Source organism: Heptranchias perlo, chromosome 4 (assembly GCF_035084215.1).
Source record: "Heptranchias perlo isolate sHepPer1 chromosome 4, sHepPer1.hap1, whole genome shotgun sequence".
Taxonomy (NCBI): Eukaryota; Metazoa; Chordata; class Chondrichthyes; order Hexanchiformes; family Hexanchidae; genus Heptranchias; species Heptranchias perlo.
The window spans coordinates 22137611-22165046 of NC_090328.1; the positions used below are offsets into that span (position 1 = coordinate 22137611).

The window sequence follows — 27436 nt, forward strand, 5'->3', positions numbered from 1 at the left end:
GGGCGGTAAGTTTTCAGAGGCAAATTTTAACTGTGTGGCTGCCCTGTTCCCGCCAGGCAGGGTGGGTTAAAATCGCCCCCCATTCTCTCCTCCGCCAATCATTGCAGTTTAGACTGGCACTATTCTTGCTCTTCCCCCTCAATTCAACCTGGTAGTCTTTTCCTCTGTCCTAAATTCAACTTGACACTTTTCTTCCAATCCCCCTCCCCATTTATCTCCTTCTGCAACCCGCTTGAAGCTGGCACGATTCTTGCTCCCCTCAATGCAAGCTGCTATTGTTCTTCCACCATCACCAATTCAAACTGGCCCTCTTTTCCCCCTGAAACCCTCTCTCAGTTCAACATACTTCCTTCCCAGTACATGCGGGCTCTGCTTCCCCCAGTTCAAGCTGGCATTTTCTCCCCTTTAGTTTAAGGTGGCATATTTCCCCCACCCAACTCTTCCAGTTCAAAGCGAGATTCCTTACCTCCAAGTTCATGCTGTCGCAGTTAATATTGGTGCTCTCCTTCCTCCATCACCCCAAAATGCCTCTCCCAAATTCTTCTCTCATCTCTCAGCTTCTGCCCTTTTCCCATCTCCCCCTCACTTCCCCCTTCCCCTCCACTTTATTGCCATCCATTTCTCCTTCCCTATCCCCTTCATCGCCAAACATTGCTCCCACTTCCCTGCCTCATTCATTGCCATCCTTTTCGCCCTGTTCATTTGAATCCACTCCATCACCTTCCCCTCTCCCCTCACGCTGCTTTTACCCGAGTACTGCTGCTAATAAAGGGGTTTCCAGCCGCTGCACACTGTAGGTGGGAATTCCTGATCTCAAAGAAAATTTCCAACTTTTCTTTAACTAGTCCTCTGGATGTAGGTGACACTGGCAAGGTTGCATTTATTGCTCATCCTTCAATTGCCTGAGAAGTTGCTGGTGGGCCTTCTTATGTGGTAATTGTTTTATAACTGACTAGTTTGCTAGGCCACAACGGTGAACTTCAAGAGCCAACCACATAGTGTGGGACTGCAGTCATGTGTAGGCTCTCCCCTGGTGGACATTGGTGAAACGACAATCCAGCAACTTTCCTGGTTATTTTTTTATGATACGAGCCTGGAAATTTATTGAATTCAATTTCATTATCTGCCATGGTGGGATTTGAACTCACAACTACGGGTAGCTAGTCCGCTACCTGCCTACAGTTTGCAGCAGCGATCACTTCCTTTGGTAATAGGATTCCATTTGATGTGGTGCTGAGGGGAGAGAGGTTCGGTCAGTACTGATTTTTGTCGCCAAGCACTGACACACTGACACTGGCCCCAAAAATGCTGAAATTTGTAATGCTAATGGTTGTCATGTATCATGAAGTCAAAACGGTAATGGGATAAAGAAAGAACTTGCATTTGTACAGCACTTTTCAAATCTCGGGATGTCCCAAAGTTCTTCACAGCCAATAAAGTTCTTTTTGAAGTGTAGTCACTGTTATAATGAAGGGAAATGTAGCAGCCAATTTGCGCTCAGCAAGGTTCCACAAAGAAGATAATGACCACATAATCTGTTTTCTTAGTGATATTAGTTGAGGGACAAATGTTGGCCAGGACATTTCCTTGGTTCTTCTTTGAACAGTTCCATGGGATCTTTTATGTCCACCTGAGAGAGCCAATGGGGCCTCGGTTTAACCTCTTCATCGGAAAAATGGCACCTGCAACAGTGCAGCTCTCCTTCAGTGTTGCACTGAATGGTCAGCCTTGAATTTGTGCTCAGATACCTGGAGTGGGGGTTGAGCCCACAACCTTCTGACTCAGAGGTAAGAGTGCTACCCATTGAGTCAAGGCTGAAAGCATCCAGGGTCATTATATAAAGTTGGAGTATACAATCTCATCTTTCTTTGTACCAGAGCAGATATCATTGATTTATTGTTCTTCCTGGGAAATCCAAGAAGCAGCAGAAGCTTCAAAAACTACTGGATAATTCTATAGCCAAATTGTGGCCACTTAAGGTAGAGAAGTTTATGTACAACTGTCAAAGAAGGGGTTGGGGGAAGTCGATAAAAGTAAGTAATTAGAAGTTTAAAATGAAACATGCCCTATTAGTAATTAAAATGTTCATGTTTTCTTGCTTTTCAAAGGTATGGGAGAAGAATTGTTCTCTTTGGAGCTATGATAATACAGACAACCTTAAGTTTCATTCAAGTGGTCTCTTGGAGATGGGAAGTGTTCTGCATACTGTGCTTTTTTGTTGGCCTTGGAGATATCTCAAATTATGTAGCTGCGTTTGTTCTAGGTAAGATTTTTTTCACACTATATTGTACGATTCCAACAGCTGCAAAACCATATAATTGGTCAGAGTTTTTAGGACAACTTGATTAACCTTATTTCTTAATGGACATTTATCATTTTACATCGGTGATGGTTGAAAGTAGAACTGTGGATACATTTTACAAAAGGATTCATTGTTTTTTTTCATGCATATATATTTTTTTAAAAGAATATTCAAAAAGATCTCTTCCCTAAGAGCTCAGTGGGTACACAATGTTGTGTGGTACTGACCCATAAACATAGACCAAGCAGATCTGATGTTGCGTGCTGAGATCTCAGCAAAGGTGGCCATTGGAGGGCCTTAGTGTCTTCAGTCTAAGATGGGAAAGTTCAGCCAGGGATCTTGTAAAGTTCTTGTTTTGACCTTATTTATAATCCAAGATCAAAAATGATTAACTTTATTAACAACTTCATTAAGGTTTAAAATCAGTAGCCCACGGTAATTCAGCCTCTGCTGACAGAATGCCATCTTCTATACTTTCCCTGCCTGCATCAAAGTGATTGGCTAATTGAAACTTACTACGCGAATATCTCTAAATCACATGCTTGATCTGATGTGAAACTTTAACATTTACTGAAGTAGGGTAGCATCTATAAATGTTTAAACTATACCATTGCATCTTCTTCCTTTAAATACACATTGGCCTAGAAATCCATTCGTGCCCAGAATCAGACACTCAGGGGTCGAGGCACACACTGCACACCCCAGTTAAAGTGCATGCAGGCAACACACAATATTTACGCTGCCTGCTTATTTTAATGATCCAGGTGTGCAGCCGGCGCTACTCTGTAGCTGCATACGGGGAACACGGATATTGGGTGTCTATTACGCCACTTAGAGGCAGCCAGCATCCCTTAAAGTGGAAGGACATTCTGGCTGCAGACACCCAGGAACAACTTTGTGAACAAATGGCTGAAGGAGAGAGTGAACGGACACCAAGGTTCTCTGATGATGCACTGGAGGCCTTGGTGCAGACAGTGGCCTTCCTGCCCCCTGGAGGGACATCCTCTTCCCTCCAGGGGGCAGGAAGCCCTCCAGGCATCTTCTTCGTAGATGGTGGGAAGAAATTGCTGACTGATAGCATGGCCGAGTGGTCTAAGGCGCTGCATTTAGGCTCCAGTTGCTGCGGAGGCGTGGGTTTGAATCCCACTGCTGCCTGAATTTCTGGCAATGCTTATTTTAAAGCAAACATGCAGGTGCAGCAAGCAGTTAGGAAGGCAAATGTATGTTGGCCTTCATTGCAAGAGGATTTGAATACAGGAGCAAGGATGTCTTACTGCAGTTATACAGGGCCTTGGTGAGACCACACCTGGAATACTGTGTGCAGTTTTGGTCTCCTTACCTAAGAAAGGATATACTTGCCATAGAGGGAATGCAGCGAAGGTTCACCAGACTGATTCCTGGGATGGCAGGACTGTCATATGAGGAGAGATTGGGCCGACTCGTTCTGTATTCACTCGAGTTTAGAAGAATGAGAGGGGATCTCATTGAAACATAAAATTCTGACAGGACTAGACAGACTGGATGCAGGGAGGCTGTTTCCCCTGGCTGGTGGGTCCAGAACGAGGGGTCACAGTCTCAGGACATGGGGTAGGACATTTAGGTCTGAGATGAGGAGAAATTTCTTCACTCAGTGGGTGGTGAACCTGTGGAATTCTCTACCACAGAAGGCTGTGGAGACCAAGTCACTGAATATATTTAAGAAGGAGATAGATAGATTTCTAGACACAGAAGGCATCAAGGGGTATGGGGAGAGAGCAGGAATATGGATTGAGATGGAGGATCAGCCATGATCATATTGAATGGCGGAGCAGGCTCGAAGGGCTGAATGGCCTACTCCTCCTATTTTCTATGTTTCTGTGTATGTGAATGCCAGGAACATTGCATCAAGGACATGGCTGCAATGCCGTAAAAAAAAACAATTATCTAACTAAAACCTACCTCTTTGACCAAGATTTTGGCACCTTTAATAATGTCTCCTTCCTTGGCTCAGTATCAATTTTTTGTTGTGAGTGGTGTTTATCTAGTTTCCCCTTAAATGTATCTATGGTATTCACCTCAACTACTCCTTGTGGTAACGAGTTCCACATTCTAACCACTATCTGGGTAAAAAAGTTTCTCCTGAATTCCCTATTGGATTTATTCGTGGCTATCTTCTATTTATGGCCCCTAGTTTTGGTCTCCCCCGCAATTATGATGTAGTAAAACAAACTATTCTTGCTGCTTTTGACCTGACAGCAGAAGCATATAGAGCGAAATTTAAAATGTTACAGAAAACTAAAGTCCACAGTATCAGAGAACTAATGATTAAAATAAAAATCTTGAAGTTGTGATTAGTGATAAAAAAATGTAATCTCATATGATAAAGTGCGTGAAAGAATATTAGGGGCAATTTTTCGACTTTACACTATAGGCAGGGAATCTTGCCCCCTGGTAGCACATATTAGCAATTCAGTCATATCCTGTGTGTGATTTTCCCACCAATTCAATTAATAGTTGGAAATGTACACACCACCTGTGCAACTTTCTGATATGGGCTTGTAGTGGCAGAGGCTCATTACCAGCAGAATGAAGTTGGATAATCACCTTTATTTAGAGATCATTTTCTAAAAGTAGTTTCAAATGATCGAAAGATATGATTCCTTGATCAAGGCCCCAGGACGCTAAATCAAAGAGCAAATCATTTTGCAGCCTCATAAGCGCTGGGGAGCCAATGAGCAAGTGGAAAGTTTACGGTCCCAAACAGTTCAACTGGCAGGTGAGTGACAGAACCGGGTGATTAGTCAGCACCCTGTGAGTCTGTGTTGGTGCAGCCTCGCGAATCACACACAGCTGATACAAGCAAAATCAACTATTGTGGAAGCAATAAAGTGGAACTTAAAGTAAACAAATTCTGATCCAAAAGGGAGTCCAAGGCGCAGTCTGGAAGACGAAATGCTGTCAGGAGACATGAGATTGCTAGGCGTTGTGTGATAGCTGTTATGGTTCAGTACTTACACCTAATAATTGTGAACAAGTGGCGTGCATGACATTTGATGTAGTCTGACACATGTACACCCACATTCAATGTAAGGCATTGTTTCTGGAAGGCAAAAGACTGCCTGCATTCATGGTATATTCCATACTGTAATTGGGAAATTATGCCACAGGACTAATAATTACTCCTTAATTACAGTATAATGCACCAGAGAATACATGGGATGCCCATCCCTTGGCAAAGTAGCTACAGCGTCCATTCTGGATGTGCGAAAAATGAAGAGTTTTCGCATCATTGCAGCGTGCTGTCGGTGGAAGATTACTGTATCATTGAAATCAATAGAAATGAAAATCAGGCAGTTTCTATAGTGGGCCTCCGAGCCCCAAGGCCAGTTTTATGCCTGGGTGGCAAGTTGAAAATTTGCCCCATTATCTCTAATAGTCGACCCAGTAGGAAACCTATGCATTATTGGAAGCAGTTATCGACGAGTGCTTGCTGCACCAATTGCCCTCGCTACATCTCTGCTTCTTCGACATCCTCTTCCTCCTTTACTGTTATTGCTGCATCATGGGCAGATATTTTGTTAAATCCCATACAATATGTAAGAAATTAATTCCAGTAAGTAATTTGCATCTACATTAGTTAAAGAATATAAGACACTTCTTCCACCCCTTTCTCAACACACACGCACATCGGAAAATTGGATTAGAATCATCATTAAGGTTTATAAGATACCTAAATTTGTTTCTGTTTGGACTGTCCCACATAACTCAATCCAAATTATATTGCTAGCTAACGGAGCCAAACCAATCGCAACAGGACACAACACAACACTGTGAAGTGTAATTAACGAAGCATTGCGTATTACATAAAGTACTTGAATATGTACGACTTATACTGCCTGCTTTACATTACTGCCGATGAATTTCTACCCCAATGTCTCAGCATTAGTTGGGTTTTTCTTAGTAACAGTTATGTTCAAGATTACAGTACTGCTCAGCAAGGTTAAATTTACATGCTATATTTAAAGAATCACTGCTAAGTTTCCAAAATCAAGGCTGCCCCTCTGTGCCATGAACATAAGATATACAACCTTATCCTTTATAGTAGTTTGGCTGCTGTGGCATTGGGCAGGTCTACCTTCCTCTGGATTGCTTGGACTTCACCTTTGAAACAACAGGCGGTGAGTCAGTATCCGTGTTCATTGTCTTCATTCTTTGGTTATCTTCTTCTCATCGCAGCTTAACTAATCTTACATGTACCTTATTTCGTTGTATGGTTATATTACACTTACCTCTCTATACTCGGCGTTTTAAGCTATAACCTAACAGTTGTGATACACTTTGCAGTTCACTTCAGGCAACCTTTCTTAACCTTCTAACTTCCACCCTTAACATTTTCTAACCTTTTGAAGACTGGCTTCCAAAGTTCATGGCGACTTACATAGGAACAATGATGGATGGATACAGCCTGTTCCACACAATTGTGATACCCCAATATGTACATCCTCCCCCCACCCAAAACCATGTGATCTCCTGGGAGAGGTGACAAACCCGATTTAAAAACCCAGGACAATTTGGGGGAAAGAAATCTCGGAAGTTCCTTTCCGACCACCCCACCCACTCCGTGGCAAACAAAAATAGTCCAGGAGATCACTCCAGCCCTGATGATTCTATGCAGTACCTACCCTTTGTACAAGGTGATCTCTGGCCCAGCCTGAAACAGGTCCAGCTCTCACTTGAAGGAATTCAGCGAATCGACAACGTGTTCCAGAGGTTCACATTTCTCTGAGAAAAGAACCAACTCCAGACATCTAATCTAGTTCTGAGAAATGAAGTGAGGCAGGTGAAGCATGTTTCAGTGGGGGAGCATTTGGGGAACAGTGATCATAATATCATTAGGTTTAGAATAGTTATGAAATCTCATGGCATCAGGTCAAACATGGGCAAGGAAACCTCCTGCTGATTACCACCTACCGTCCTCCCTCAGCTGATGAATTGGTCCTCCTCCATGTTGAACACCACTTGGAGGAAGCAATGAGGGTAGCAAGGGCACAGAATGTACTCTGGGTGGGGGACTTCAATGTTCATCACCAAGAGTGGCTCGACAGCACCACTACTGACCGAGCTGGCCGAGTCCTGAAGGACATAGCTGCCAGACTGGGCCTGCGGCAGGTGGTGAGCGAACCAACACGAGGGAAAAACTTACTTGACCGAGTCCTCACCAATCTACCTGTCGCAAATGCATCTGTCCATGACAGTATTGGTAGGAGTGACCACCGCACAGTCCTCGTGGAGACGAAGTCCCGTCTTCACACTGAGGACACCATCCAACGTGTTGTGTGGCACTACCACCGTGCTAAATGGGATAGATTCAGAACAGATCTAGCAGCTCAAAACTGGGCATCCATGAGCAGCAGCAGAATTGTATTCCAGCACAATCTGTAACCTCATGGCCCGGCATATTCCTCAATCTACCATTACCAACAAGCCAGGGGATCAACCCTGGTTCAATGAGGAGTGTAGAAGAGCATGCCAAGAGCAGCAACAGGCGTACCTAAAAATTAGGTGCCAACCTGGTGAAGCTACAACTCAGGACTACATGCATGCTAAACAGCGGAAGCAACATGCTATAGACAGAGCTAAGCGATTCCACAACCAACGGATCAGATCAAAGCTCTGCAGTCCTGCCACATCCAGTCGTGAATGGTGGTGGACAATTAAACAACTAACGGGAGGAGGAGGCTCTGCAAACATCCCCATCCTCAATGATGGCAGAGTCCAGCACGTGAGTGCAAAAGACAAGGCTGAAGCGTTTGCAACCATCTTCAGCCAGAAGTGCCGAGTGGATGATCCATCTCTGCCTCCTCCCGATATCCCCACCATCACAGAAGCCAGTCTTCAGCCAATTCGGTTCACTCCACATGATATCAAGAAATGGCAGAGTGCACTGGATACAGCAAAGGCTATGGGCCCCAACAACATCCCGGCTGTAGTGCTGAAGACTTGTGCTCCAGAACTAGCTGCGCCTCTAGCCAAGCTATTCCAGTACAGCTACAACACTGGCATCTACCCGACAATGTGGAAAATTGCCCAGGTTTGTCCTGTCCACAAAAAGCAGGACAAATCCAATCCAGCCAATTACCGTCCCATTAGTCTACTCTCAATCATCAGCAAAGTGATGGAAGGTGTCGTCGACAGTGCTATCAAGCGGCACTTACTCACCAATAACCTGCTCACCGATGCTCAGTTTGGGTTCCACCAGGACCACTCGGCTCCAGACCTCATTACAGCCTTGGTCCAAACATGGACAAAAGAGCTGAATTCCAGAGGTGAGGTGAGAGTAACTGCCCATGACATCAAGGCAGCATTTGACCGAGTGTGGCACCAAGGAGCCCGAGTAAAATTGAAGTCAATGGGAATCAGGGGGAAAACTCTCCAGTGGCTGGAGTCATACCTAGCACAAAGGAAGATGGTAGTGGTTGTTGGAGGCCAATCATCTCAGCCCCAGGACATTGCTGCAGGAGTTCCTCAGGGCAGTGTCCTAGGCCCAACCATCTTCAGCTGCTTCATCAATGACCTTCCCTCCATCATAAGGTCAGAAATGGGGATGTTCGCTGACGATTGCACAGTGTTCAGTTCCATTCGCAACCCCTCAAATAATGAAGCAGTCCGAGCCCGCATGAGGCAAGACCTGGACAACATCCAGGCTTGGGCTCATAAGTGGCAAGTAACATTCGCGCCAGACAAGTGCTAGGCGATGACCATCTCCAACAAGAGAGAGTCTAACCACCTCCCGTTGACATTCAACGGCATTACCATCGCCGAATCCCCCACCATCAACATCCTGGGGGTCACCATTGACCAGAAACTTAACTGGACCAGCCACATAAATACTGTGGCTACAAGAGCAGGTCAGAGGCTGGGTGTTCTGCGGCAAGTGACTCACCTCCTGACTCCCCAAAGCCTTTCTACCATCTACAAGGCACAAGTCAGGAGTGTGATGGAATACTCTACACTTGCTTGGATGAGTGCAGCTCCAACAACATTCAAGAAGCTCGACACCATCCAGGACAAAGCAGCCCGCTTGATTGGCACCCCATCCACCACCCTAAACATTCACTCCCTTCACCACCGGCACACAGTAGCTGCAGTGTGTACCATCTACAGGATGTACTGCAGCAACTTGCCAAGGCTTCTTCGACAGCACCTCCCAAACCCGCGACCTCAACCACCTAGAAGGACAAGAGCAGTAGGTACATGGGAACAACACCACCTGCACGTCCCCCTCCAAGTCACACACCATCCCGACTTGGAAATATATCGCCATTCCTTCATCGTCACTGGGTCAAAATCCTGGAACTCCCTTCCTAACAGCACTGTGGGAGAACCTTCATCACACGGACTACAGTGGTTCAAGAATGCGGCTCACCACCACCTTCTCAAGGGCAATTATGGATGGGCAATAAATGCCGGCCTCGCCAGCGCGCCCACATCCCATGAACGAGTTTTAAAAAAAAGGAAAAGAACAAGGAACAATCAAACGTGAAAATACTAAACTGGAGGAGAGCTAATATCAGTGAGTTGAAAAGGGATCTTGCCAGGTCGATTGGAATCAAACATTGGCATGCAGAACAGTAATTGAACAATGGGAGGTCTTCAAGTTTGGTTCGGGTACAGAGTAGACACTTTCCTATGAGGGGGAAAGGAAGGGCATCCAAAGCTAGAGCTCCCTGGCTGACTAAAGATATAGAGATTAAAATGAAACAGAAAAAGGAGGCTTATGATGAATATAAGGTTTATAATACAGTAGAGAACCAGGCTGAAAACAGAAATACAGAGGAGATCTAAAAAAGGGAATAAGAAGGGCAAAGAGAGAGTTTGAGAACAGATTAGCGGCTAACATAAAAGGGATCCCAAAAGTCTTTTATAAACATATAAATAGTCAAAGGTTAGTGAAAAGAAGGGTGGGACCGATTAGGGACAATAAAGGAGATCATCTTGTGGAGGCAGGGGGCATGGCTGGGGTACTAAATGAATAGTTCACTCGAGAAGAGGATGCTGCCATTATAGCAGTAAAGGAGGCAGTAGTAGCGATTATCGATAGGATAAAAATAGATAAAGAGGAGGTACTTAAAAGATTGGCAGTAGAAAAGTCACCCAGTCCAGATGGGATGCATCCGAGGTTTCTGAGGGAAGTAAAGGTAGAAATTGCAGAGGCTCTGGCCACAATCTTCCAATCCTCCTTAGATACTGGGATGGTGCGGGAGGACTGGAGGTTTACAAATATCACACCCCTGTTCAAAAAAGGAGAAAGGGATAAACCCAACAATTACAGGCCAGTCACCCTAACATTGATGGTTTGGAAACTTTTAGAGACAATAACTCGGGACAAAATTAATTGGCATTTGGAGAGTATGGGCCAATAAATAAAAGTCGGCACTGATTTGTTAAAGGAAAATCGTGTTTGACTAACTTGATTGAATTCTTTGATGAAGTAACGTAGAGGATTGATGAGGGTAGTGGGGTTGATTTTGTGTATATGGACTTTCAAAAGGCCTTTGATAAAGTACCACATAATAGACTTGTTCGCAAAATTAAAGCCGATGAGATAAAAGGGACAGTGGCAGCGTGGATACAAAATTGGCTAAGGGACAGAAAGCAGAGTGTAGTGGTGAATGTTTGTTTTTCTGATTGGAAAGTATACAGTGGTGTCCCCAGGTGTCAGTATTTGGAGCACTGCTCTTTTTGATATATATTAATGACCTGGACTTGGGTATGGAGGGTATAATTTCAAAGTTTGCAGATAACATGAAACCAGAAATTTAGTAAACAGTGAGGACGATAGTAATAGTTTTCAGGAGGACATAGACAGACTGGTGAAATGGGCAGACACATGGATGATGAAATTTAACGGAGAGAAGTATGAAATTATGCATTTTGGTAGGAAGAATGAGGAGAGGCAATATAAACGAAGTGGTACAATTTTAAAGGGGGTGCAGGAACAGAGACACCTAGGGGTGCACATACACAAATCTTTAAAGGTGGCAGGACAAGTTGAGAAGGCTGCTAAAAAAGCATATGGGATCCTGGGTTTTATTAACAGAGGCATACAGCATTAAAGCAAGGAAGTTATGCTAAACCTTTAAAAAATACTAATTAGGCCTCAGCTGGAATACTATGTTCAATTCTGGGCACCACACTTTCGAAGAACAGAGAAGGTTAAGGGGAGATTTGATAGAGATGTTCAAAATCATGTACAGTTTTGATAGAGTAAATAAGGAGAAACTGTTTCCAGTGGTAGAAGTGTCGGTAACCAGAGGACACAGATTTAAGGTGATCGGCAAACGAGCCAGAGGCGACATGAGGAAACGTTTTTTTATGCAGCAAATTATAATGATCTGGAATGCACTGCCTGAAAGGGTGGTGGAAGCAGATTCAATAGTAACTTTCAAAAGGGAATTGGATAAATACTTGAAGGGAAAAAATTTACAGAGCTAGGGGGAAAGAACAGGGGAATGGGGCTAACTCTTTCAAAGAGCCAGCACCAAATGGCCTCCTCCTGTGCAGTACCTACTATGATACTATGATAACCTTGATCTGGCCTTGTACAACTTAAAACCTTCTAACCAGCTTGCTGGATTTTGATTAGTTTCACAATGGACATGTTCCCAAATAAGTATCAAAATTCTTTATTCTGCTCTACACTTAAATTACAATAAAAAAGACAAGCTTGCTGTTATTAGAGCTACTCAAAGATCGTCCTAGCTCATGAGATTTTTCCACTATTGGTCAATCTATTGATAAATAGTTTTGCTCAGAACCTAGTTGAAGCTGGCACCAGTCTTAATTAAAAACAAACCTGGTGATATTAGGATAAGTAGCCTTGATTTCAACCTTCCACCCACAATGAGAGCAGGGTGTGCGGGGGTTTAAAATGCTTTCAGCGACTTACTTACCTGATCCTCGTTGGTCTCAGGTGATGCGCCATTTTAACAAGTGCATTCTGGCCAACCAGCGAGGTTCTCACACCAAGCAGATAAAGACCTCATTGAAATTCAAAAATCAAGGTCTCATGACCCTAATCATACCCTGACTATATTTTAATTCTCAGCAGTTCGGCGTTCGGTGCCAGCCTTGCCAGGAGTAGCAGGCCCAGAAAAGGGCCAAAAAGGTAAGTCATTTTTCTTTAACAAAGGTTTCCGTGTGGGCCAGGATGAACAGGAGTACACATCTGGGCCCTACATGGAAATCTAGGGCCCCAAGTGCCTACCCCGCCCCCCTTCCCCACTATTTACCTGATTGATGTGGACCATTCACCTGGGTCTTCCGCCGTGGCCTCCTGCTGCGCTCGCCTCACTCCCACCTGCCTGATGTCATTGACACTGGGTTTGGGCAGGTGTGAGTATATTTAAACGAGGCCTAAGAGTTAAAATGGCCTGGGTCTCACGTCAGTAAGTGGGTTGAGCCTATCACTCGACCCACCGGCCCACACTTGCCCCTCGCCCTTCATGGTGATTCCTTCATGTCACAAGAGTTCCCAGAATACAAAGATGAACCCTTTTATGTTCCCCAGAGCACCTTCCTACGTATGTGTCCAGAAAACCCCAAGTCTTCCTACTTTTCCTTTCAGCCTGTTTCAGCCTTCAAATAATGCAAGCCTCCTGGACTGCTGCATAATGGAGGCTTCCTGGCTGGTTCCTGAATAAAGGTCATTTACTTGTATTAATTTGTTTTAGTGAATATTCACTTGAATAGTAGCCCTTTCTGTTCATGTAGGCACTGGGGTTGATGCGTGTACTATCTGCTACGCCTTGAATTCTTGGCAATCCTGGGTGAAAGTTGTGAGGCTATCCAGCCAATACCTCGTTTCCACAGGGAAAGTGATGCAGCCATTGTTCCTTCTAAAAATCACATCTGCCAATTGCTCAATACGCCTATGGATTGCAGACTGGCTGATGTGACAGATGTCCTCAGTGGTGGCTTGGAAAGATCTGTTGGCATAGAAGCTTAATACTGTGGTAACCTTCACAGCTATGGAAGGAATGTCCCTGTGGATAGAAGTTGTTGACAGGTGATCCTGGAGCAGATGACATAGCTCAGTGATAGCCTCTCTAGTGAACTGGAGGTGATGAAGACAGGTCTCCTCTGATGTGTCCAGGTAGGAATGTTGTGTTCTATAAATGTGGGTCCTGGGTACTAGTTAAGGTGGAAATAACCTCAGGTGTCAGCAGACCTCCATTTTGTGTCCCTTCACGAACTTGTCTTCCCAATGCAAATCATGGAGTGCTATGAGAACTCACCCGAAGGAGTTTGCATTCTCAGGACTTTGCTGCAACAATACCGGGAGGAAGACTTATGGGCAAAAAACGTTCTCACGCAGAAATTGTGTCTCTCACAGCAAACAAAACTAATGCAGGGCGGAAAATGCAACTGAACATCAATGCTTGTTTAAAAACACAACTTTTGTCTGAACTTTTGCTATAAAATGCTCGTTTTGAGAATATATGTCATTAATTTCCGTGGGGGTTTCTCCTGATCGTCTGCCATGCCTTCAGCGGAAGCTCTGTGGAAACGCTGGAGAAACGGCGTAAATGCTATTTGCGGCGGTTCTCCGGGGTTTCCGTGGATCTGCTGCCAAAGTTATGACGGAAGATCGAGAAATCCCCAATGGAAAATCTACCTCTTAACTTCAGCTGGGAAGGCCAGTGGGGTGAATGCTGAATGCGGAACTCACCCACAGAACATGAAATTCTACATTGGACCTAACTATTCTAATTATCATAATACAATAAGGTTGGCGCTGTGAATCAAAGACCTGGGCCTGCATGCCCGATTTCATCACCTTTGAAGCCTCACAAAATAAGAGCTCATAAGTCTGTATATCAAAACAATAGTTACATTTTCTTCTGTGTTTTTGCGATGTGGATGACATTAGTTATTAAAGTTTTCAATAAGTTTTCACCAGTAGCAATGAAAACATCAATAACCAAGATCCTGCCTCACTTCATGTCCTCAAAAGCAAAATACTGCAGATGCTGGAAATCTGGAGTAAAAACAGAAAACGCTTGAAATAATCAGCAAGTCAGGCAGCATCTGCAGAGAAAGAAACAGAGTTAACGTTTCAGGTCAATGACCTTTCGTCAGAACTGGAAGAAGTTGAAGATTAAACAGTTTTTAAGCAAGTACAGAGGCAGACAAGCCGGGGGGAGGGGGGGAAAGAACAAAAGGGAAGGTCTGTGATAGGGTGGAGGGCAGGAGTGATTAAATGACAAAGGGGATGATGGTGCAAGACAAGGAGGGTGGTAATGGGACAAGTAAATCAATAAAAGATGGGTCTAGAGGAGCTGTAAATGGCAACATCAGAACCATTACCAGCACCTGCTCTCTGAAAAAATGGGAGCAGTGGTTATGATTTGAAGTTATTGAAATCAATGTGGAGTCCAGAAGGTTTTAAAGTGCCTAATCGAAAAATGAAGTGCTGTTCCTCGAGGTTCCATTGAGCTGTCCCGCCCCATTGGTTTTGAACTTGGCAAAAATTTAACTCCGGCTGGAAGTAGATTATTATGAATGGATTAAATGTGCAATGTTTACAATCCCAAAGGGAAGCTGATAGCAGCAGTTTTCACTCCAGAACGTAATTAAGGTATCAGGCCCAGGCACAAAATTCCTGGATCATTTTCAGTAGCTTTGTACAGAGCTACCAACATTGGAAAAATATCAGGAGTGAGACCTCCAATCAAAAAGATTGAGAACACATTAAACACACAAAGTTGTGTTTACTTTTAAGAGTGAGATACATCAAAAAAGGGCACATTTGTATCGTAAAATCTGTGAGTTTCACTCCAACTGACACTTGTTAGGCCTGGTTTTGTAGCCCAGCATTGAGAAGAAATAGGGATCTGTTCTGGTGCATTAGCCACTGGACTCAGGAGGAGCAGAATTGGGAGAGAGAGGAGCCTGGCTCTGCTGATTTTTGTCACCAAACACTAACATGCTGACGGACCCTTCAAACGCTGACTATCGGCATGAAATGCTGGCGATTGGTATATATGCATCTGAAAGACAACATCTACAACAGTGCAGTGGATTTTGATACATATATTCCGTGAAAATTGCTTCAACTGCAACCAGGACAGAGGTAGGAGAGCAGCAGGTAAGCAGACATAGTAGAGGCCACGCATTTTACTGGAAACTTTTTTTTTTTGAGTCTGCATGTCTGGTTAAGTGGTAGCACTCTTGTGTCAGAAGTGAAAGGTTGTTAGTTCAAGTCCCACTGAAGACCAAAGCACGTAATCGAGAATTACACTTCAGTGCAGTAGTGAGGGAGTGCTGCATTGGTGGAGGTGCTGTCTTTCAGATGAGATGTTAAACTGGGGCCTATTCACGTGGATATAAAAAGTACAGTGGCACTGTATGAAGAAGAGCAGTGTGTTCCTCCTGCTGTCTTAGCCAACATTCATCCCTTAAATAAAACAGATCAGCTGGTCATTTATCTCAACTACTACTGGTGGGACCCCATTGTGTAAATTGCCTGCTGCATTTGCAGTGACTATAAAAGTAATTAATAGACTTTTAAATGCTTTGAGACATCCTGAGGACATGGAAGACGTTATATAAATGCAAGTTCTTTTGTACCACAGCGTTAAAGTACTATAAACTTAATCTCTAACATTTTATGCTATTGTTGGCAATAAGCCCCGTTAACACATTTAACACATCGCTATGACATTCCTCTATCCACTATTTTAACAGAAATGTTAACCTATTAAATGGGTTCACGCCTCTTTAAAATAATGGACAGTGGACTGTCATATGAATGCATTAAGTGCTGATCCACTAATATCACTGACATTAATTCCTAGTCCCTAGTTTTTTAAAATTCTGGAGTGAAATCAGGAAACCGGCATTTATTGCCCATCCTTAGATACAACTGAGAGCTTGCTAGGCCACTTCAGGGGGCAGTTAAGAGTCAAAATCATGTTGGTGTGGGACTGGAGCCAGGTTAAGAGTGGCAGGCTTTCTTCCCTAAAGGACATAAACCCTAAACCCAGTTGGGTTTCTAAGACAACCAAACAGCATCATGCTCAATTTTACTGATACCAGTTTTGTATTTTCAGATTCTCAAACTGGCATGGTGGGATTTGAATTCAAATTCTCTAGATTATTAATTCAGGCCACTTGGATTACTAGTCCAGTAACATAACCACAACATTATCGTACCCCCCCTAACCAATTCATCTCTTGAATCCTGTAGTGAACCATAACATTAAAGTGATTTTTGATTAGAAAGCCTAAGCTGAAATTGGGCAGTATAGTGGAGAAAAGTCAAGATAATCAGATAGGGAGGCGACTGCCATCTTTTCACCCTGGCCTAGAATTTCCTCCCTGTTCCTTTATTACTCCACTGCATGTAAATGATGGCAGGAAGATGTGACTCAGCAACCCAGCCGATTTATCTAAACTGCAATTATCTACATGGCGGTAACTTATCAGAAAGTTACCAGCAGTTGGAATATCACATCTGTAATTTTGTATTAAAAAACAGAGAAACAGAATATATTAATTCTCAGTAAAACTTTCTACTCCTGTAATGCAAAAAAATTAAGCAATTATTTTCCAGTAAAACCCCATAAATTTCTAAAACCAAACCTCTTTCTGTCAAAGTGAAATCAGAGATCACAATAGAAATGCCTGTGGGCATTGAGACTACTTTGGCAGTAATTATTCATCGCTGGAATGCCATTTTTCACGGTTAGTATATCAGGAATGCTAAATTAATTCATTAATAATCGTTTTAAGCAGTTTAACGTCGTAAGATCACCATTTAATGAATGAGCAAAGTGCCGCCTTAAGAAATTTGAGAGAGAGACACTTATGGAATATGAGCAGGCAGATCTCCATTTCTCGTACCACCATGATCCCATGAAACTCAGAGCCCGTACAATGGTTTGGGAAGAGGTGGCGGGGTGATTGAATGGGATCTCTCTCAATAATTAAACCTTCCAGGATGCCACAACGAGAGGTTCAATGAAGTCTAGAAGATTGTGAAGAAGATCGCTTTCAATTACCAAGACTCTTGAGAACAGTAGAGAAGGTATCAGATGCTGAGACCCGGACACCTGCAGAAGAGAGAGTGGCAGAACTTTTCTCCATGGAGTTGATCAGATCAGTACTGATGCTGGTATGCTACTTTTAACATCATGCCCTTCACTGTTTAAAAGTATTAATATTTATTAAGCTAATATGATAGCTTGAATAACACACGGTTCAATGTGGCAGTTTAAAAAAAAACTTCTCAGAAGATGCACAGTCTGAGGCCATTTATTCATAATCACATTTTCTTATCTATCCAGATTCTGCACATTCCAAACCACAGAGGATAATGACAATGAAAAGGGAACCGACATCACTGATATCATGGGATACCATTTAACAACCAAAAAGAACCACACTGTTAAAAAAATTTAAAAGCCTTGAGGACCACAAAATGTCAGCTGTAGAATCCACCACAACATTATTTCATGAAAGGAAGAGATCTTTGTTGCTTGCAGTTGGAAAATGTGATGCGCTAAGCTGGTTAAAAGCGAATCTAGAAAATGCCCTTTGCACAGAGGGTTCAGAATGCGGAATGCGCTGCCCCAGAAGGTCATACGTATAGAATCAATTGCATAGTTTAAAAAGAAGTTAGATACTTACTTGGGAAATAACAGTACTGCTCCTCCGGGTCCCACAAGAAAAGTTTAAAAAACCCTACCTGACATTATTGAACCTAGATCTGCACATTTAAAGAAGGACCTCGCCAGCTTCAGGATGAGCAGCAGCAGAGATGGGTTGTTAGAGGAGGCACCAAAGACGTACTGTCAGAACTTACCACTACGCCACCCGTTGTACTTACGAGTCCAGGCTTCGTAATCTGGCAATGGCTGAAGAGCTCTGCCTCTTGAGGCTAATAAAACTCTGCTAGGGCGGAGGCAGTTACACAACTGTGCCATCTGCTGCAGGTCTTGAAGGACCTCCAGATTGCCATCAAAATGATATTGCCCTTAATTTATGCCTCTGACTGTTTCCTGTCTGGCGCAGTGGAGCAATTGTTTAGCTTGATTTTAGGCTCCATTGACTTCAAGGGAGAGTAAAATCGAGCGAGGTGAAAAACAGGCATTGGACCAAATCCCATCAGTTTCCCGGGCAGGATAGGTTAAAATGACCCTCTAGGTGTAAAAATAATTAAGAGATATAAATAGTTGTAGACAGGGTCATAAAGCTATTTGAACAACCAAAATTATAAAAGCAGTTCGGTGTATTACCATAATTCAGCATAAACTGGATTGCTGATTATCAAATTATAGTTGAGATCATTGTCCTGGCTTCAAAAGTACAAGATGGCAGATGGCAGGTGAGGTGAGAGTAACTGCCCTTGACATCAAGGCAGCATTTGACTGATTATGGTACCAAGGAGCCCTAATAAAATTGAAATCAATGGGAATCAGGGGAATAACTCTCCAGTGGCTGGAGTCATACCTAGCACAAAGGAAGATGGTAGTGGTTGTTGGAGGCCAATCGTCTCAGCCCCAGGACATTGCTGCAGGAGTTCCTCAGGGCAGTGTCCTGGGCCCAACCATCTTCAGCTGCTTCATCAATGACCTTCCCTCCATCATAAGGTCAGAAATGGGGATGTTCGCTGATGATTGCACAGTGTTCAGTTCCATTCGCAACCCCTCAGATAATGAAGCAGGCCGTGCCCGCATGCAGCAAGACCTGAACAACATCCAGGCTTGGGCTCATAAGTGGCAAGTAACATTTACACCAGACAAGTGCCAGGCAATAACCATCTCCAACAAGAGGGAGTCTAACCACCTCCCCTTGACATTCAATGGCATTACCATCACTGAATCCCCCACCATCAACATCCTGGGGGTCACCATTGACCAGAAACTGAAATGGACCAGCTACATAAATACTGTGGTTACAAGAGTAGGTCAGAGGCTCGGTATTCTGCGGCAAGTGACTCACCTCATGACTCCCCAAAGCCTTTGCACCATTTACAAGGCACAAGTCAGGAGCGTGATTGAATACTCTCCACTTGCCTGGATGAGTGCAGCTCCAACAACACTCAAGAAGCTTGACACCATCCAGGACAAAGCAGCCCACTTCATTGGCACCCCATCCACCACCCTAAACATTCACTCCCTCCACCACCGGTGCACTGTGGCTGCAGTGTGTACCATCCACAGGATGCACTGCAGCAACTCACCAAGGCTTCTTCGACAGCACTTCCCAAACCCACGACCTCTACCACCTAGAAGGACAAGGGCAGCAGGCACATGGGAACCACCTGCACGTTCCTCTCCAAGTCACACACCATCCGTTCCTTCATCGTCGCTGGGTCAAAATCCTGGAACTCCCTACCTAACAGCACTGTGGGAGAACCTTCACCACACGGGCTGCAGCGGTTCAAGAAGGCGGCTCACCACCACCTTCTCAAGGGCAATTATGGATGGGCAATAAATGCTGGCCTTGCCAGCGACGCCCAGATCCCATGAACGAATGAAAAAAAACACAAGGTGAAGGCAATCTGGGCAGCCATCTGCTGATGAAGATTGTAAGGCTCTGTCTCTGTGAGGAGACCACGGGTAATAGATAGCGCAGAGGTAGTGGCTGTTTGTTTAAAGCTGCAGCTCTTTTCCTGTTACTTGAGAAAACAATCGGTGACAGATATTGAGCTGGAGCAGAGCAACTGGTCGCTGCTGAATGGGGCAGTGGCTGTGCGCTGCTGGAAGAGGAGGAGGAGCCGAAAAGGAGTGTTGGCCAGCAGCAGGGGCAACAAAATTGCCAGCAACAACAATCGGAGGCGCGGCAGGGCAGGGCTGGCTGCTCGGATCAGAACCGACCGTCTGCAACCAAAGATCCCATCCCCACCAACCAGCAGATTGCAGCCATGCTGGGATTTGGCCCCAAAAGAACAGGTTGTTTAAGGAACAAATAAATTAGACCTGTCTCTCCACAGTCAAGAGCTGGCCATAAGGAGTAAATGTGACTTTTAAAAATCTGGGCAGCAGATTCCCTTTACTTGAATACAATGCATTTGTAATAAAACTCACTGTTATAGTAATGTGCACGCACTCTTCCATAATAATTCTATATGTATGTATGTGTGTGTGTATATATATATATATATACACACTTAAGGTCTTCCTGTTATGTAGCATTCGGACCCGTATAGATCACTGGTAAATCAGGAAGCACTTTTTCACCCAAAGGGCAGTGGAAATCTGGAACTCTTCCTCACCCCACCCCAATAAAAGGCTGTGGATGCTGGATCAATCGAAAGTTTCAAGACTGAGTTCGATTGATTTTAGTTGGGTAAGGGTATCAAGGGATAAGAAGCAAAGGTGAGTAAATGGAGTTGAGGTACAGATCAGCTATGATCTAACTGGATAGCAGAACAGGCTCGTGGTGCTGAATGGCCTACTCCAGTACCCATCCTCCCGCGTCCTGCTCCCGCCGTTATACCCGCCTCCCTGGTGTTGGAGTCTCTGCAGATACAGCTGTCAGTCTTCTGTTGACAGGCTCCCATCCGTTCCCCACCTCCGATTTCAGAAAATGGCCTGGAATTTCCTTGTAGCTGGTCCTACCCCACTGCAGTAACTTTGCCGGAAGTGCGGTTCTGTGACCAGCTACGATGGAATTCCAAGCCTACACTGGTGGCAATTTCAACTGTCGCAGCCTGCAAGTTTGTAGCTGGTAATGGAAGTTGTTATTCTGACTGTAGAAATGTGAGAAAAAGGGCCTTTGTCATGCAATTCCGTTCTGACTATTGGTGTATGCGCCCAAAACCCTGTGCTCAAAATTGATCACTGTGTGTCTAATAAACATATCTGTGAAGTATGTTTTGTGCGAGGGTCTAATTTAGAGTCAGTTTTAAATAGCCACCTCGTACCGTGTGTTTTCTGTTCTGCTCACTGTAAAAAGTTGATGGAAAGAAATGGGTTGTGAGACAAACGAAAATTGCCTCCATGGCATTGCCCTAACTGGAGAGAACATTTCAAATGGTGCAGCTCCTCTCAATCAACTGACAATCGATTCATTTGCTGAGTCCGGATTTAAGGTATCAGAGTTCTGTATAAAAAAAGCCCTTTCGCATTCTTACATTCTAAAACTAGTTTATTTTATACCATGTGTTATAATTGTAAGTCAGCCAGGTACAACAAAGTAGCTCTCTGTAATTTATGCAGAGTTGCTGATGTATATGGGTAGTTTGCCACTCCTTGGCCACTCACAATAAATGTAAACATAACATGATTCCAAAACATTTCTGTCCAAATTGTGCATCTAGTTTTTAAAAAAATCTTGTGTACTATGACACAGTTATCTTAGGAATGTTAGAGTACTGAAACACTCAACTAAGGTAAATGTAATAATATTTGCAAGCAGTGGGCAAATGTCAGGTGGGCAAATGTCACGTGGTCAATGCTCCAGGAATTTATCCGACCAGAGATGGCAACCCTAATTTAGAACCCTTTGGGAAATTGGGAGTGTCGGATTCACTCATTCTTAAGCCTGCCCAGCAAAACATGGCTGGAATAGTCAGGAAGCAGGCTGAAGCAGTGTTAGTTAAAGGGATCCTCACCTCCATTGAGGTAAGTCTCTGGATAGTCGTTGTAGGCTGATTTTGAGAGTACAGAGCTGTTGGAGAGCTGACTTTTGTCTGCAGCTGCACTGTTTTACTACATTGGCTGCAGTAGTACTCAGAAATATAGGGATGTTGCTGGCTGCCTCACAAGGGGGAACATCAGCAGCAGCAAGCAAGGCAGCACAGACCTGCGGAGGCACAAAAAAGTGGGCAAAGGAGGGAAGGGCTCAGGGGGCCTTACAGGATGCGTGTCTTCCGGAACAGAATGTCATACCTGAGCAAGACAGAGGAGCAGTGTGTGAGGAGGCTCAGCTTCAGCAGGCAGTCAGTCACTGACCTTTGTCACCTGTTGCAGCAGGAATTGGAGCCAAACACCAAGGCACACACGACATTGCCAGTGGCTGTAAAGATAACAGTGGCCCTCAACTTCTATACCACAGGCTCTTTTCGGACTACAACAGGTGACACCAGCAACATTAGTTAGTTTACTGTCCATTTGGCCATCAGGCAGTTACTCTGGAAGCCCCTATCCATGCTTTCCACACTCCCATCCATGCTTTCCTTCATGGTTTGAAAGCCTGAGGAGATGCTAGTCCCCAAAGCCACAATGGCTGCAATCTGAGCTCCCAGCAAAGCTGTCAGAGCTGTCACCAGAGGTTCCACCTCTGTGGGGCCCCACTGCAGTGTTCATAGAGCTGACCACTTGTTCCGTAGTTGAATGCATGATCTTGATGCTCTGTGCGAAAACCCAACAAAAGTTTGAGCTGGATCCCTCCATGCTCTGTAACCATTGTGCGCAAGCTCGCTGGCAGGCAGACCAGTGCACTTAGAAGATCCTAGTGTATAGCCATCAGTCGGCTTCTGAAGGCTGTGGCCTCATGGCCTTTATCTATGCCGTCTGCTGCAGGGCTAGGATTTGAGTTCTCCCTCTGGCGAATTGCTCCCTGCACAGTCCTACCCACCTGCCCAGGCTCCTGAGCACTGTGCGGGATGAGTCTCCATGTGAAGACGTGTCTAGTCTCTCCTCTAAACTATACTGAGTGCCAGACTCTGAACTGGCTCTTGCTATGTAAAGGTCGAGTGATGGTGTGTCTTCATGGGTTCTGCCCTCTTCCAGCTCTTTCACCACTGGGGGCTCTACATGTGATGAACCTGAGAGGAAAAAGAGTTAGTATTTAGTGTCAAGGAGAAGCAGAGACAGATGAGTGGCGGCTGAAAGCAGCTGCTCTTTGTCACGCATAATGTGTGAGGGTCGGATTTCAGTGTGAAGGGAAAGAGGGTGAGATGGCCAAGAACCCTGCAGGATATGACCTCCAGCACAGAGCAATGCAAGATCTGAATTAGGAGTCTTACCTTAGCAACCCTGGTCAGGTCATTAAACTTCTTGTGGCATTGCAGCCAGATCCATGGTTTCTGGTGCTCACCCACTCTGCCATATCTGCCCACTGCTGTTGAGCAGCTGGTCTTGAGACCTTCCTGCCGCCTGAGGGCCACATTAAACAAAAAGTGCACTTTTGTTTAAAAGTGCAGCGACTGAACACTATGACGACAAGGAGTGATACCGTGCCTCTAAGCGTCTCACAAAGCACTTGGCTGGCAAATCTCTTACTTTTGCTGTCCTTGTAAGATCATTAAACTTCTTCCTACATCTGATGGTTGTCCTGGGGGAGGGTCACGGACGTGTCACTGTCGTTTTGTTCCATATGACAGACAGCTCAATCCATTGGCTTTATGCCACCCATCCAAAGAATGACATTCCATCTTTGTCATAGCTTATTTAATACTATTTCAATATCAAGCTCTGAAAAATTTTCAGCTCTTCATTTTGTTCCATTGCAGCTTGCATTTTAAGTGACTGCAGGCCTTTAATTCCTGCATTTGCGCCATTATTTCACTCCTCCCCCAGCGAGTTTTTCCGGGCTGTTCTGGTACGAGTTGCCAATCGCTGGCAGGACTGTAGTCCTTGTCCCATCCAGCATTGTTCATGACTCCGGGATTTCTGAAGGGGACAGTCTCCAGCCAGAAGTCCTACCCTGTCACACTTCCAACGATGAAGTGGGACCCAGGAATCTTGGGGCCCTGGAGTCCGATCTCAAAATATCTTACAGGTGTAGAAGTCAGATTGTGCAGCTATACTCTTGGTTGTGTATGGTGTGGTGTTAGATATGTGTGTGAAAATCACACCAACTTCTCATTAGAAGTATTGCATTGTTTTGCTTCATCATTTGTATTATGATAATATATGTATGATACTGTTTCTAACACTTCATTTAATCCAGGAATTTGAAGTATCTTTCTTAAGATAGTGAACAGAGGAATTTCATATCAACATATTTATGTATCTGTTAATAATACTGCATAGTGCTGTTTCAACCCCTTTAAAGGAGTAGTAATAGTAAAACTTTGCCTTGAAGTGGAATTATCTGAACCTCAAAATTTGCATTTAAGAATATTGTTGATTATAAACTAATTTAAATTCTTTTCTTCCTTCACTGAATAGGAACTGAGCTCCTAGGCAAAGCGGAGAGGATTGCTTACTCAACACTTGGTGTTTGCATGTTTTATGCCATAGGCTACATTATTCTACCACTCTTTGCATATTTTATCCGAGATTGGAGGATGTTGCTGCTAGCATTGACACTCCCAGAAGTTCTGTATATTCCTTTTTGGTGGTGAGTTAATTTTTTTAGTTGTTATTAATATTAAGGCAATTTTTTTTTTAACAAGAACAGAAAATGTATGATTCGTATATGGATGTAAAAAATAGTTCTAACTTTGTGATAACATGATTCATGTATCTGAATTTTCCAGGCTTGGCCCTAATTAATTATTCTGGGCAAACGTCTGACCCAAATTGGACCTGGCATTGGGGGCTACAATTTTGTTATCACCCTTATACGGGCGCATAACTGACGGCTCGCCTGAAATTGGGCCTTGGGCCTCATTCCAATAATTGCGATCGCAATTTAAAAGTTAAGTGAGTAAGTTACTTGAAGTCAGTCTTGGCCGAGTCCTGACGGACAAAATTGGCTGACCTCAAAGTGATTGGGGGGTTATGACTCCCCCGACCCTCCCCCACCATACTGGCTCCACCACTATGTCAGTGGAAGGACACTTAGTGACCCTGAGGACCCTATGCCCTATAGCGGACCAATCTGACATTTTCATTAGAATGTACAGCACAGAAACAGGCCATTCGGCCCAACTGGTTCATGCCAGTGATTATGCTTCACACGAGCCTCCTCCCACCCCTACTTCATCTAACTCTATCAGCATAAACTTTTATTCCTTTCTCCATCGTGCTTATATCTGGCTTTCCCTTAAATGCATCTATGCATGCGCCTCAACTACTGCTTCCGATATGAAGCAAGACATGTTTTAATGATGCTTGGCCCTTTAAGTTGATGCAGGTGTTTAAAGCCTGCAGCAGCACATGATTCCTACCCCCAAATGGGTGACCTCCCAACAAGAAACTTGGCTGGGGTCACTGTTATTGTAGTCGGGCGGGCGGAAGTCTTGTCCCTGACACACCTTTACCATTCTGACTTGTGCTTTATTTGTACCTTTTTTTCAGGCTTATACCCGAGTCTCCCAGATGGCTGATCGCTCAAGGTCGAGTGAGCGAAGCAGAAAAAATAGTGCAAGGTTTCGCTAAAAAAAATGGAATTACGCACACTGGGATGATATTTCAGCATGAAGATGTCAAAGAATATACGGTAGTTATTTCACTTTTTTTACTCTTTCTATCTTAGGGTGCAATTCAAATATGTCAAGATCAAGCACTAATATATCTCAGTATTTTCAGAATAAGAGCCTGTCATAATTCATATTTAATTATATTTACAAGCAATAGGGAAGTAAAGAAAGGTAATTTGGTACGGCAGCATTTATCGTTGTGTGTGTTATCTTCGTTGACTGCGTTAGTTCTGTATGGCGGGTTCTGTGGAAAGGTTAAGGAAATTTGATTAGAGTACACAGCTGCAGCTGAAGAACTAGCATTGGCGTGATGGACTGAGTATCCTCTTTATGTGTTGTAATTTCTACCATTCTAAGATGTTTCAAGCTATTTGTCAACCATTCATCTTGGTACACTAATCTTAGCATTTTTAGAAATCAATTAGCTTCCAATAATTAAATAGGATAATGGATGCAACCAAAACTAAATCACAGACCAGTTTGGATTAATTCATTGCAATGTGTCCCAAGCCAAACAGCCTTTGGCTTGCATATATCTCCTTTTCTAAAATGGCAATGTCAGCACATGTCCAGTAATGTAAAATGTCTCTCACTGAATTTGTGCTGCCATTTTTTTGGTCTATCCTGCAATTAGCTATTGCTCCATCATAGATGATGTATCATTAAGACAACATGTGATTTTATTTTAAGGTTTGGGTTTTGTTTTATGTTCGATTTGTGCACACTGGTTACTGGGAGGGGACCTCTAATTCCTGCTGGTCTTGTGGGGAGGTTGTATAATTCCTGAAGATCTAGATTGGTTTGTGTTCTATAGTCTGGCAATCCCGTGATGGGTCTGTGGCTATGCTCATGGGGACTCCCCAAGAATAAGGGGACATAATCTTAAAATTAGAGCTAGACCATTCTGGAGTGAAATCAGGAAGCACTTTTTCACACAAAGGCTAGTTGAGATTTGGAACTATCTCCCCAACAGGTTGTGAATGCTAGGTCAAATTGGAGCTTTCAAGACTGAGATTGATTTTTGTTAGATAAGGGTATCAAGTGATATGGAGCAAAAGGAGGAAAATGGAGTTGAGGTGCAGATCAATCATGATCTAATTGAATGGCAGAGCAGGGTCGAGGGGCTGAAAGGCCTACTCAACAACAACAACAACAACAAAATGCATTTATATAGCGCCTTTAATGTAGCAAAACATCCCAAGGTGCTTTACAGGAGCGTTATCAAACAAAATTTTACATCGAGCCACATAAGGAGGTATTAGGGCAGGTGACCAAAAGCTTGGTCAAAGAGGTAGGTTTTAAGCAGCGTCTTAAAGAAGGAAAGAGAGGTAGAGAGGCGGAGGTTTAGGGAGGGAATTCCAGAGCTTAGGACCTAGGCAGCTGAAAGCACGGCTGCCAATGGTGGAGCAATTAAAATCGGGGATGCGCAAGCGGCCAGAATTGGAGGAGCGCAGAGATCTTGGAGGGTTGTAGGGCTGGAGGAGGTTACAGAGATAGGGAGGGGCGAGGCCATGGAGGGAATTGAAAACAAGGATGAGAATTTTAAAATCAAAGTGTTCCCGGACTGGGAGCCAATGTAGGTTAGTGAGCACAGGGGTGATGGGAGAACGGGAATTGGTGCAAGTTAGGATATGGGCAGCAGAGTTTTGGATGAGCTTAAGTTTATGGAGGGTGGAAGATGGAAGCCCGGCGAAGAGACCATTGGAATAGTCCAGTCTGGAAGTAACAAAGGCATGGATGAGGGTTTCAGCAGCAGATGAGCTGGGGCAGGGATGGAGATGGGCAATGTTATGGAGGTGAAAGTAGGCAGTCTTGGTGATGGAGTGGATATG

General features: G+C 44.1%; 1 protein-coding gene across 3 annotated transcripts in view; it reads left to right on the forward strand.

Moving 5' to 3' along the window:
* The window catches only part of LOC137320767 (solute carrier family 22 member 4-like), a 141419-nt gene that overhangs the window by 39364 nt on the left and 74619 nt on the right, over positions 1-27436 (forward strand). For all 3 annotated transcript variants that reach the window (XR_010962645.1, XM_067982561.1, XM_067982560.1), the window contains exons 3-5: positions 2109-2263; positions 24409-24580; positions 25483-25624. Coding sequence is in view for 2 of the 3 variants with exons in the window: in XM_067982561.1 (XP_067838662.1) it covers positions 2109-2263; positions 24409-24580; positions 25483-25624 (469 nt within the window). In the remaining variant the exon portion in view is untranslated. The remainder of the gene's footprint in view (positions 1-2108; positions 2264-24408; positions 24581-25482; positions 25625-27436) is intronic.